Source organism: Gymnoscopelus microlampas (assembly GCF_963454915.1).
Source record: "Gymnoscopelus microlampas genome assembly, chromosome: 6".
NCBI lineage: Eukaryota > Metazoa > Chordata > Actinopteri > Myctophiformes > Myctophidae > Gymnoscopelus > Gymnoscopelus microlampas.
In genome coordinates this window covers 22,479,036-22,492,665 of record NC_139943.1, presented here as the reverse complement: position 1 = coordinate 22,492,665, position 13,630 = coordinate 22,479,036, and the positions used below count along the sequence as shown (strand labels likewise).

General features: G+C 39.8%; 1 protein-coding gene across 1 annotated transcript in view; it reads right to left on the bottom strand.

Annotated features, from left to right (window-relative positions):
- The window catches only part of LOC311046908 (solute carrier family 23 member 1), a gene marked incomplete at its 5' end in the record, with an annotated part of 78,381 nt that overhangs the window by 16,750 nt on the left and 48,001 nt on the right, over window positions 1-13,630 (bottom strand). Inside the window, 4 exons of the mRNA XM_084059487.1 lie at window positions 3,615-3,723; window positions 6,155-6,319; window positions 7,375-7,628; window positions 11,757-11,913. Coding sequence (XP_083915613.1) covers window positions 3,615-3,723; window positions 6,155-6,319; window positions 7,375-7,628; window positions 11,757-11,913 — 685 coding nt within the window. The remainder of the gene's footprint in view (window positions 1-3,614; window positions 3,724-6,154; window positions 6,320-7,374; window positions 7,629-11,756; window positions 11,914-13,630) is intronic.

Genomic DNA, 13,630 nt, shown 5'->3' with positions numbered 1-13,630 from the left:
GTGCGTTCCTCCATTGTCTAGTAGTCATTTTCAGATGAGTGTGAATTCATCAGTCTGAACACAAATTTAGGATCTTATTTACTGTCATCGGAATGAATGACCTGTAGATCAAGAGTAATGTAAATAAATAAATAAATTATGAAAAATATATCATGTTTCTGACATTTGTCACATCCGTGCCTCCCCACGGGTCTAAGTCATAGGTTCTTAAAAACATTTATTTCAAAGATCCCCAAACTTCGGTTTGGTTAGAATGTCTGGCCTACAGTATTGGCAGCCTGAACGAAAAGTTTGACACTGGATCGGTCCAGTGGTTTGCGAGATAAGCTCCAGACACAGAAAGACACACACAGGGGCGAAAACATTATCCCCGCACCTAGCCTTCGGCCTGGCGGAGATGATGAGCTGCGTGTGACTACACATCTGTGGTGCATCCAGCTAATCGATGCACACAGGAAATCAGCCATCCCAACACTCATGACAACTTGTTCCATCTGCACTCCTTGGATTCCAGAAGTTATGTGTGGTGATACAGCATCTTTAGTGAGTTTAATACTTAAGGCCTGGCAAGCAGCTGGATGTATGTTTCCGTACAGCTCTGGAATCAAACGAGAGCAGATGGAAGTTGTCATGACTAAGGTTCTCATTTGAGTGTGTGACTGATATAGACTGAGTGGACATAATGATAATAATAATGTTGTGGAAATTAAATAATTCCTCGGTGAGAGAATGACGTGTCAATACTGAAATATGGTTTCAGTAGATGTATTAAATACAACAGATGACATTAATATAACAATAATTCCTATGTAATATAATAATGAGAATAATAATAAAGAACAGAGAGGGAATGGGAAAAGGGATGGACGGACATGGAGGAAGGGAAGGTGGACAGGGTCCGGTTGTCTCAGAAGGCAACGGGAGTCCGACACAGATCTGTATGTTGGGGCAGCTTAAATACAGATTCTACATGGATACATACACATTGTTAGGATAACACTGAGGACTGACATTCTTCTGTCTGACCAAAAGATGTGTTCTTAGCACTTGAGTATGGAAGGTCAATTCTGCCTGACTATGAAATGTGCAGCTCCACGCTCAGCGTCCAAGAGCAGCGACACTACCCTGCCCAACTATAAACATGTGTTCCATTCTCATCGACTGAGAATGGAAGGCCCACTGCTATGCCGAGGCCATAGTCACTGCCCTAGCCAGCATACTGACGCCTGATACGAGAAACAGTCTCCTTGCGTTCATAAAATCGTATAACTCGTCGTCTTGCTGTCTAGGTCTGCCGCTTGCCTACAGAGGAATAGCTATTTGACCTTGCTGTGTGAGCCTGCTGCTTAATAAGTACATATGGGGTTAAAAGGTCTGTGATGTAAGGGCCTATGCCAAGTTATGCCTTAAAGGTTTCATGACGTTCAGTTTTACCACACATTAAAAGTCTTTGTCATGGTCCTTCAAACGTGTATAAAAAGTTTTAACAAAAAATTCCACTCAATGTTATGTTTTATTTATTTGATATGGACATCACAATTACATTGGACAAAACCAGATGCATTGTTTACAGTGTATATAGCACGAGTGCTAATTTTCAACACCTGTCCACAGAAGGAAAGGATAGGGGAGGGGAGGGGCTAGGAGGAGAGTGGGCGGGATTAATCGGCTGTGACATCACTGCTGAAGGGCCAAGCTCAGATTACTTTTCAGCCTAATTATTCAGAAAACCCCAGACCACAGAAAATCCACTGAATGTTCAAAGTTCAGATTTTTTGGGTGTAATTGAGGTCATAAACCCCCCCAAAAAACATAAAAAAGTGAAAATGAATGTCATAGAACCTTTAAAAGTAATCAACAAAATCTTGAAATCAACTAATGAATGGAGGCTAAAAGAGGTATAAAGCTTGACTCACACTACAGGATAATTGGGACAATTTTGGGTCCGATTCATCCCTCCCGATAATCGAAGAGGTGTTCTCAATTTGAGGCTGATCGGAACAGACACAATTGTGAATTTATAGGCAATAGTGCAAATCCAAAGCGCTACAATGTGCATTACATTCACCCATTCACGGACACATTCACACACAGATAGCAGAGAAATCCATACAAGGCACCAACCTGCTCACCCGAAGCAGTTAGGGATTCTTTGACACTAACCCAGGGGGAGCAAGGGATCGAACACTCCATTGTTGAGGTGGTGCGTTGTTAATAATATCCCGAAGTGTGTGATGCGCCATTATATTCTAATCTTGTAGTTTGTGCATGTTTGAGATTAGAGAGAAGAACATTTGTGAAGATTGTCATGTGTGTGTCGCAACAACAATTTCAAAATCGGTTATGATTTTAAAACTCCTGTAGAGTGAGCCCAGCTTAATTGCTCTGCTCTTCTGTCATTAGTTAACAGCTGGCTGCTGCACTCTGCATAATTGGAGATGGGATACGTTTTTCTTTTTGATGCCAGAGCATATATACAGTTGAGCAGCAGTAATCTAGACGGGAGGAGATAAAAGCACAGGTGACTTTTTCTAGATCAGTAGGAGTCACAAAATACGTTTTAGATATTTCTTAGCTGGTATAATGTAACTGGACCATCCATCTTATTTACCTGTATGTTAAACTAAGATCGCTGTCATAGGCTTTACAGTAGCAGCTAAGTCACCAACATTATGTTGAATTATTACGGTGGCGGATGGACGAAACAATAGAATTACTTCTAGGGTTTCTTACCTCACCAGCCCAACAATATTCCGTCATCTTTCCTAGGAAAGAAGTAGTATACTATACTATGTACTGTATATGTATACGATACCTGTTGTGCAAATCAATAAATTAAATAAATCAAATCAAATCAAATCAATTGCTTGAGAAAGTTGAGTTAGGCTATGAACTCACATCTGTCTCATGTAAAACAATCATTGCTTAAAATGTTCCTTGACAGTAGGGTGACTGTACAGTCTGTACCTAGATACTCCTGATAATCTTGCTAGATCATCCTACTAACAGAAAAAACCTGTTAGTTCTCAGTCCATTCTTTCTTACGCATTTTTCTCCTCATTGGGTTGACCAATCGATCTGACATACCTGAGCATTGAGGACTGCCATATGCAGGGACTGATGAATTACAGCTATTGTTTAGCTGTAAAAGGGTGTGAGCTATCCAACAATGTAAATAAGCTAAACATGCTTTGAGAATTGTTAGGCAACCAGATTCCGGAGAATTAATGGGCAGGTAGAGTTGTGTATCATCGGCAAAACAGTGGAAATTGATGTTGTGTTTATGGACAACTAGTCCATACCCGGGGTTATGTGCAGTCAAAGTATGTGCAGTGTTTGGGTTATGAGCAGTGCAGAGTATTCGACAATGACATCATCAATGGGGAAAAACATAGCCTTTCTCTACCTGGAAAGTTAGCATGCTGAAATATTGTTCTTGCAAATCAAATCTGCCTACCGATGATGTCACTGGTGTGTGTGTGTGTGTGTGTGTGTGTGTGTGTGTGTGTGTGTGTGTGTGTGTGTGTGTGTGTGTGTGTGTGTGTGTGTGTGTGTGTGTGTGTGTGTGTGTGTGTGTGTGTGTGTGTGTGTGTGTGTGTGTGTGTGTTAGTCACCTGTGTCAATGATACCAGGGTTGGAGTGAAACCAGGTTGGTAGGACAAGGCCACTGAACGTAGAAAAACCAAGAATGAGGAGGTTTCTGGATGAATTGAGATCCACATACTGGAACACAGAGAGAGGGGAAGTGAGTGAATGAGAAAGGGGGGGGGGGAATAAGAGCAAGAGTTTTGTGTGTGTGAGAGAGAGAGAGAGAGAGAAGAAAAGAGAGGGGAGAGAGTGAAAGGGAGAGTGATAGGCTGGTGCTGGCATGAGTAATGAATTAGACAGAGGAATACAGGTATGTGAATGTGTGTGAATCAGAGAGATTAGAGAACGAGTGAGTCATTATATTGAGTGAACGGTTGACAGTGATAGTTGTCAAACTTTTTCATGTCAGGGACCCCCAAATTAATATGGATTTTTAGGGAACCCGGACCCCACTTTGAGAACTACTGCTACAGGAAACATATCTGTTTTTTCTTTCCCCTCTTTTGTTAAAATTGACATAATACAAACAAAGTGAAAACATAAAAAGACATTTTGGGGGTCAGATCAAATTAGGTGCAGGTCAGAGGGAAGTAGAGAGACAAGACAATGAGGACAGAGAGGGGGAAGGACACGCATCACAGGCCTCCAGCCTGGAATTGCTGCACCCATGTGGTCGGCATAATCTCTTTTCAGCCATCAGCGTGCCCCCATCACATGTTTTCAATCCTGTGGCTCACTCACTTATATGTTGTCTAACGCCATTATCAAATGTCTAAATGTATGTCCTGTAATGTCCTGTAGCACTGCACTGTACATCAGCCTTATACTGTATGTCCATGTGACTTGTTGTCTGTGTTAAGGGACCATTTTCACAGCAGACATTATGCCAGGTAAACACAGCCAAAGGTAATAACATTAATAGCGGGTGTGTTTTCATTTAGATGTGTTTCTGTGTGCCAGCATGAAATTAACTGGCACTACAGGAGTTGTCCACGGTAACACATACAGTACATGAAAGCGTTAAGCATCAGCTGTGTTTACCCTTCACAATGTCTGCTTTGAAAAGGATATTTTATAACACTTTCTGTGTCTGTAATGCATATAAACATACTTTTATTGCGTTATACTGTACGTTACAAATTTAGAAAAATGCTTCATAAAAGGTTATGATTATTCTTATAAAGCATTATGAATATGTATGACTTCTTATAACTATAATTAAACGGTGTTATAAGCAGATCATAATGCATTATATATCATTTATAAAGCATTATAGACATGGTTTTCATAGATAATGTTACAGATCATTTTGATTAATTTATGTGGTCCCTACCTTGAGTGTTTGATGAAGAGCCGGAAGGCTCGAAACATCACGTCCAATGGTGGTGTAAAGGAACCAATAACATGTTTAAGCTTTGGAGCATGACCCAGTGTGCAGACTTTATTCTTTTTGGATTCTGACCTCAGCCCAGCACCTGTTTTTTAGTGAGTGGATGTGCGTGACTTAGTGTCTGTTTCCTATCTGGAGTGCTCACTTACACATGGACCCCAAAACAATGAAATAGTATATACAGCTGCCCTGAAATACCCTTAGATCTCCCCCTGTCCTGTGCTGTAGTTCAGTCAGTGGTTCCCACAATTTTCTGGATCAGGGCGCACTTGAAAATCTGCAAAGCGTTCGTGGCCCACACATCGGGCCACTTAAAAGTGGACAGATGTGTGCATTTTCATAGCATGTTTATTTTAATGATCAATCAATCAGTCGATTGTGTTCCAGCTTGGGTCATTGGAACAAACGTAGTGTACTTTAATCTCCTATTTATTATTATTTTATTAAGTATCACAATGAAAACATATTTTTAAAGGTTTTTAAAAAAGAAGATTTTTATATATATATATATATATATATATATATATATATATATATATATATACATATATGAACCAGCTAACTCCATTTTTCCACTTTTGCATTTTTTCCCATAAATCAGTGCTATTGAACACCCTTTACGTCTGTGTGTTGATCCAAAAGATATCGAACCAATGAAAAGTATTAAAAAGTGCTTCTGACAAAACCAGCTGACTCCATTGGAGCCTCAAACCTTCTGCTAAACCAGCTAAGTCCAGCAAAGGGGTGTGGAGTTAGCTGTTTTTTCTGACTCCAGGCTCCACCCCCTTTTGACCTCCAACCTCATTGTGAGCATGGAGGTCCATTTAGCAGCTAAATCCTCCATCCTCCATCCTCCTAACTCCACTTTTTGTTTTGTTTTTGTAATTTCCTGAAAAATTTACATTTGGGAGTTAGCTGGTTGCTGCCGGACAGCAGAGATATATATTTATATTAACGTTACATTATCATTAAAATCTTTTACCAATTATTTGGCGGCCCACTTGCCATATCCTCACGGATACGGAACCAGAGTTTATAGCTGTAGTTGTAGTAAACCCTGCCAATTTTCCTGCCATCAAATTACAAATGAAAATACATTCGGCCAGGGTAGTGGAAGCAGCATGGACCTAATTAACCACCCTATTTGTTTTAATAGTTTGTTTGTTCTTTCCATACCTGCAGGTTGGATATTCCCACCGCTGCGATCATTCCGAACATGACGAGGAACATGCCACCTATAACAGGGTCTGGGATGGTGATGAAGACCGCTCCGAACTTCCCAAAGATCCCCAGGACTATCATCAGCAAGCCTGTTGTCTGAAGAACCAATCTGCTGCCAACCTGGCACCCAACAACAACGAGGGCTTCATTATCAAAGCAGAGCCACTGAGACTATTCATCATCCCAAACTCAAATACATGCACGCACGCATGCACATACACACAAACAGCCTGATAGAGGGGGACAGGGAAGAACTGCCATGCCAAAAAAAACAATGTGAAATTTGGCAACATTGTTTTTGCAGATTTTCAAATCATCAATCCTGTTGATTTGTTGGTTTTGAAGAGCGGTAAGAGAAGAATAATGAGGTCAATGTTCAGGAATGCATGACATTTTAGTAGTAGTAGTCAACTATTAGTACTAGTATAAGCAGGGGTTTTACTTTTAAACGATTAGTCTTGTTAAAATGATAAAATAAAGGACACATGAATCCTGTTGATGATGGAAGTGAAGAATAATGATAGAGAAGGTCAATGTTCAGGAATGCTTATTATTAGTCTTGTTAAAAGTACTATAAAATAAAGGACACGGGCAGAGTGATCTTGTGGTTAAAGGTAGGGTAAGTGATATTTTTGGGTTAAAACAAAAAGTATTTTGTTAAAAGGTTAAAGCACTATATTCTGATAGTAATCATTGCTATAGAGTGTTTGTTCAGTAACAGGAGTCTCCCCGTCTCTCCAGCTTTTTAATAAACAGAAAATACATTTTCCGGTAGGTGTCAAAATCTCAGCCAATCAGGAGAAAGTACCCATTTTTAAGCTTCATTTTGATAGTGTTCCAGTTCCAATTTTGCCTGATCATTTCTTAGTGTCATCACTTCCAATTTCACTTGTTTAATCTATATCCTGATTGAGTTCTCTATCCTGATTGGATAAAATTGGAAATGAAACTGAAACTGAAACTAAAATGCATTTTCTGTTTTATAAAGAGCTGGAGAGACAAGGAGACTCCTAATACTGAACAAACACTCTATAGTCTATAGAGTCTATAGCAATGAGTACTATCAGAATATAGAGCTATTTAACACTTATTTTAACCAAAGATAATCACTTACCCTACCTTTAAGTACATAAACATAAGACATGAATAATGACATAATTAGTATAAGGCAATACCTTTGTAATGCCGAGTGCTGCGATATTCTGGCTGTAGGAAGTGGTGCCGTTCCCAGTGCCCCACAGGGCTGCTAAGATGCACCCGATGCCCTCGACAGCAATGCCTCGGTTAATGGCATGGGTGGGTGGGGGAGGGGCCCCGGATAAGCGGGCACAGGCATAGTAGTCCCCAATGGATTCCATGGTGGAGGCCAATACCCCCGCCATCATGCCCAGTACGGAGCTCACACTCACAGTGGGAACACCCCACTGACCTACAGGGGAGGCATGAGTTGTTGGTGTTAATAGCGCGCGCACACACACACACACACACACACACACACACACACACACACACACACACACACACACACACACACACACACACACACACACACACACACACACTAGATTAGAGCCTTTTGAATTTAGAAATCTTTGACATTGGTTACAGTTTTTAGCCCCGCTACTGGTGGGGTTCTACGGATGGCAATGTTGGTTTGTCCATCTGTCCAACACTTCAGTCTCAAACAAGATATCTTGAAAACTACTGACTGAATCTATATGGAATTTGCTGTTCATCTTTATGCTCCCCGGAGGACAAAGGTGGCCTTTATCCTACTGGCCTTTCCTCCAGTGCCATCCTTAGACCAAAATGTCAACTTCCACACAAGATATCTTTAAATCTGATGGCTGGATTAGCATGAAACTTGGTGAGCACATTCAAGATCACCAGAGAATTAAACCAAGCCATTGAGTGACACCATGATCTTTGCTTTTAGAGCTACCCTTAAACCCAAATTTCCATTTGTATTCCATTTTAAAGACACTTTGTATTTTTGGTACTTTATTTGATTTCTCTTTAAAGCTTGTGTTAACAATTCCGTATGTTAAGTGGATTAAAAAAATCCCCAGGTCACTGTGGCGCTTTTCAACTAGAGAACTAAGCAACACGTGTGGTGCCGTGGCGTGTAACACATGTCATGGGTTCTTGTTTCTACACACAGATATGGTTCTCAGAACCTAATTACTACTCTGCTCAGGGGGTAGTACAAACCATGAGTTACAGTAGTTGGCCTTTTAGACTCCTCTAGCGTGTTATGACTGTAACTACACAGCACAGTGTTTTCTATGTCTCATTGCTATGGATGTGTCTTTCTGATGTGCATGAGTCAGCAATAATTCACTGACAATGTGCCGTTTGATTAATGACAGCTACGTCTAAACTTATTCCGAGAACCATACTTTTTCAACTGGGTTGGGTGCAGAGATGGTGAATTAAAACCCTCCAAATCCACCCACACACAAATACACAAATTAATGATACTAAAACGGCCAACACATAAATTTATAGCATACTTCCAGGATTCAAATCATGAATGGCAAAAACAAAACAAAAAACAATACATTCCTTATCATCTGTCACTTTCAGGATTCTCCATAGACAATTAACTGGCAAGATGGCTGACATTCCTGGAACCACTTACTGAGATCTGATAGTGCCATTTATCACACTTTCCAACTTGTTCATAAACAAGTTGGAAACTGTAAAAATAATAAACTGTAAAAATAATAAAAGGCCTGTGGTAAACCTCAGCCATTAGTGTTGAATAAAATAAACACTCTACTGAAAGTAGTGATAGCGTGCAAGGGAAAGTTAATACTACTGTAAACAATATCTTAAGTTGTTTGTGTGTGTGTGTGTGTGTGTGTGTGTGTGTGTGTGTGTGTGTGTGTGTGTGTGTGTGCGTGTGCGTGTGCGTGTGTGTGTGTGTGTTTAGGGCTTGGTTTGGACGTTTGACAAAAAGGAACTTCCAGCAAAGGTGAGTAAAGCAGATAATAAACGGGGCAGGACTGGGAAACTGACAGCTGTTGACAGGTTTATAACGTGTTTATGAATCCAATTTAAAGTGGATAACGATACTGCAGACCAACTGTGTGGCTTAAAGACACCCAGTAATATTTTGAGCACGCTACTTTTCATCTGATGAAGCATACTCAACATGTTACTGTGTTCAGCTGCTTTCATGAATGCACCATGGGAGCTCATCTGCAGTGTTATTTGTACTATACTATATACTATACCCATATGACATTGTCGTGTGCAGCACGCCTTGTGAGCTTGTAGATCTGCTGTATTTGACGTGCGACACGTCATTCGACTAAGTATAAATCACACTTTATGCACAGCATCTCTGCCTATAAAGATGTCTTATGTACAGCATACTTTTTCCTCAAGTCCCATGATCCATCAGTGCCTTGCTCAACACCAGTAGCCAAATCATCATGATGTCACCACAATACCAAAATGGTGTACAAAATGCACTTTGCAATTTGCACTGTTAACTTTAGTATTTTTAAAAGCAAGTACTCCAGTTCTTTAACTCAAGCATACATTTGACAGAACAACCTTCACTTTAGTTGAGTAATATTAGACCAGGAGTATCTATACTTTGACTCAAATACTGGAGGTTGAGTCAACTGGTGGTCAGTTGTTGCCTTGCTCATCTGCTAAAATAAATCAATATATTTTTTTCACCTGAAGACGGAGTGCCTCAGTATTTTTTCCTTAGTCTGCCTCACCACAAGCAGAACTTTGGTTTCCTTTGCTTCTATTCCTATACTGGGGTTGAGTACTTTGTCCACCACTGCTAGCAGGGATGCACTGGGGCAGTATTAACCATGGTATAATTCCTGTCATTTAACGTTATTTGTATGACGCAGCTCTGCATGAATCTAGCCATCTATAAGATGGTCTGCCGTCTGTCTGTCAGTCTGTGTGTCTGGAGTTAATCACCCAAACTGCAGGATCAATATTGTTTTTACACAGAATCAAATGTCTTATGGTCATGATTCACCAGGAGCCTGGATGGCTTGGTTCCAGGCTTAAAATAATTCATATAGGCCTAAATTATTTTCGGAAATCTCTATGGGAAAAATGCATGGGTGTTCTATCTGTGGCACCACAAAATGGCCGCCACTGCTATGCCCTAGGCGTATTTTTCACTTACTTTACTTTTTGAAATATTTAACTGTTTTTATGGATGTCAATGTGGCTCTGATCAGGCTGAAACCGTACCCAATTGTTTTATTATATCAAGATGACCAGCACCTCTGGGTGCGTCCAGGACATGTCATCTTCTTGGCCATGTTTATAACCTACATGATGCGACACGGTGACGGAATTAATGCACAATTAATACGCTTGTGTATGTTTACGTGTTTAGATGTCAAAGCAGGAAAACGGAAAAAGCCTATTATTAATTTATTACATACTGAGCACTTGGTTTTAAAGCCCCAAGCATGACATGATTCCAGCATAACTGCCAATGTTTAGTTCAGGTTCAGACCTGCAGATAGCCTGGGCGGATGTAGCATATCCCTTCGGAAATAGCCCTTTCCCGTTTATTTACAAACATTCTGAAGTGGTCTATTGGGTCGGAATTGTTTTACAGTAACATTAGAATGCCAATAAAATAACAACAAATGTATGTGAGTTAAGTAATGAAAAATTACATACTGCATTGACTAATTTCTATTAGTCTATCTGTTTTAAACTGAATTTGCTAATAATCATGTAGTATGTTGTTTACTGGTACTGTATGTGTTACATATTGTCGCTGTTCAGCAGAAACCTTGTATTTCTACTACTGTTAATCTACAGTATACAGCTTTGAATGGTTTACGGCCAGAATACATTTCTGATCTTGTGCGATATCATGAACCATCCAGACCTCTCAGGTCATCTGGGAAAGGTCTGCTTTCTGTTCCTACAACCAAAAATAAACGCGGGGAAGCAGCTTTCACAATAACCGCAATCCGGCACTATTGATAAGCCAGCCACAGGGGATGGATGGCCGCATTTATTGCATTTAGCACATTGAATTGTCTTGTTGTTGAAATGTGCTATACACATAAAATTGCCATGCCCTTGCCTTGCCTATAATCATATTTTTTTCATGTTTTTTCATAAATGACTGCCCAATGTGATACTTTGTCGTGTGACAATGTGATGCAAAAGTAGCCAAAAAAGGAGATCTACAAGCACACAAAGGGTCGCGATGTGACACGTTGTGAGCTTGTAGATCTGCTATTTTCTTGTTGTTTTTTTTTAGCAATTTTACAATGTCCAAATTAGGGATGCCAGGTTGAAAGTGGTGAAGTCTGTGGGTGTATTTTATAAATATTCTATTAATAGAAAGTACTAACAACAGCTTATTACTACTGTAACTTAATTCGATCCACAGGTTCCAATGTAGGAACCACAGGTTATTTTTGTCCTTCTTCCTTTATGGCCAAAAAAGCTGGAAAATTCCTAAGTTTCTTTTTAAAATAAGGAATGGACCTCCCACTCTCTTTACACAAAGGAAAACAAAATACAGTAATCATTAGTTTTTACACACCTGGGTAAGGCACGTGGAACCAAGGAGCGCTCGTTACGGCGTCCAGGTTGGTGTCGGTTCTCGCTAGGTAACCATAGCGGTCAGGTTCTGATGGCAGGACATCAAATACAGTCAACAGGAAGCAGACCAGCCAGCCCCCGCACATGCCAAACAAGGCCTATAGGATTGGGATTCAAAACAGAGACACATTAACAATTACGTCTAGAATAAAGGTTTATATATGTTTGTTTATATATATATATATATATATATATATATATATATATATATATATATATATATATATATATATATATATATATATATATATATATAATATAATATATATATATATTATATATATATATATATATATATATATATATATATATATATATATATATGTATGTAAGATGTAAAATGTATTTATGTTTATGATCAGGACCAACTGGTTTTCAGCAGTCTCTTTAAGGAAGACTTACAGCTAACAAAAGTGTTGATTGACATGATGCCTGCAGGCAAACCATTCCACATACTGCACATTAGAGAATATTAGTCCTTTCCCAAAACGTTTTAAATCTGCATGGCATGAAGTTTGTGGAGCTACCTCTGGTGGGGTAGCTGTGAACATCTGGAAAACTAATTGCACACATATTTTGGGAGCAATAATTCCGTGAACCATACACATTTTCCTCCACTCTGGGCCACCCACGGCTGATAAAGTGAGCAGGGAGGAGTTCTTGAATGGAGATAAAGGCTCAATCTAACACATTTATTTGGGGAGGTATGCAATGTATTTTTTAGACTCTTCAGGATATTATTGTATCAGGATGTACATGCGTAATCAAATAACATTTGACAAGCATGTCTGACAATGAATGTGGATACTGTGGCTAGAAATGTTACTCCTTGATTGACCTTTGCGATAACTCTGGTCATATACTCTCACCAGATACATTATTGTCTAAAATGTAGCCTACGTAGGTACTGTAACACATTGGTTCTCAAAGTGGGGTCCGGGGACCCCCAGGGGTCTTTGAGGGAGTTCCAGGGGGTCCCCAGCTAAATGATAGATAGTTATAGGAACCAAATGGACCCTTATGGGTCTGTAACTCTGAGAGTGTACAAATGGAACGGGTCCATGTGGTTCCATTTGTACACTCTCAGAGTTAAATTAACATTGATATTACAATATAAATTGGGGTCCCAGAGATAGTTATGGGGGTCCCTGGCATACAGTATCATCATAGATGACTCACAGACTCACAAAGTGCTGACATCACAGCAATGTCATAGTTCTCACATGAAAGACTGGCCTCCAAGTACTCTGACAACTGGTACTGACAATCTACAAATGCTTTTGAGAATTTGAAAATACCTTAGGGTTGTCTGTATCTCCCGTCATGCTGTACATTTGAGCCATAACAAAGTCACAAACAAATGCATCGCATTACAAAAATGTATTTAGTATTAGTATTTTAGTATATAGTATTTTGTCCAAATGGCAGTGTAGCCAAATGTAACAACAAAAAATGTAATACATTGTCTTTCTTAAACATATTGAGAATGAAACAACGCAAGGAGCAAGCAGTTAGGAATCCTGCCCAGGTTAACTTTAAAACACTCACAAACTTCAATGTATGAATTTCACATGACTATACTAGCGGCTAGAGAGAGAGAGAGAGAGAGCGAGAGAGTGAGAGAGTGAGAGGGGGAAGACACTTCACACATTTACTGTAGACTGTAGACCGCGAAGCAGTGACTGATTACCAGAATGCCTCTCTACCCACTATAGTATAGCTGCAGAGTGAGAGTGAGTGAGTGAGTGAGTGAGTGAGTGAGTGAGTGAGTGAGTGTGAGAGAGAGAGAGAGAAAAGAAAGTGGAGAGAGTGAAA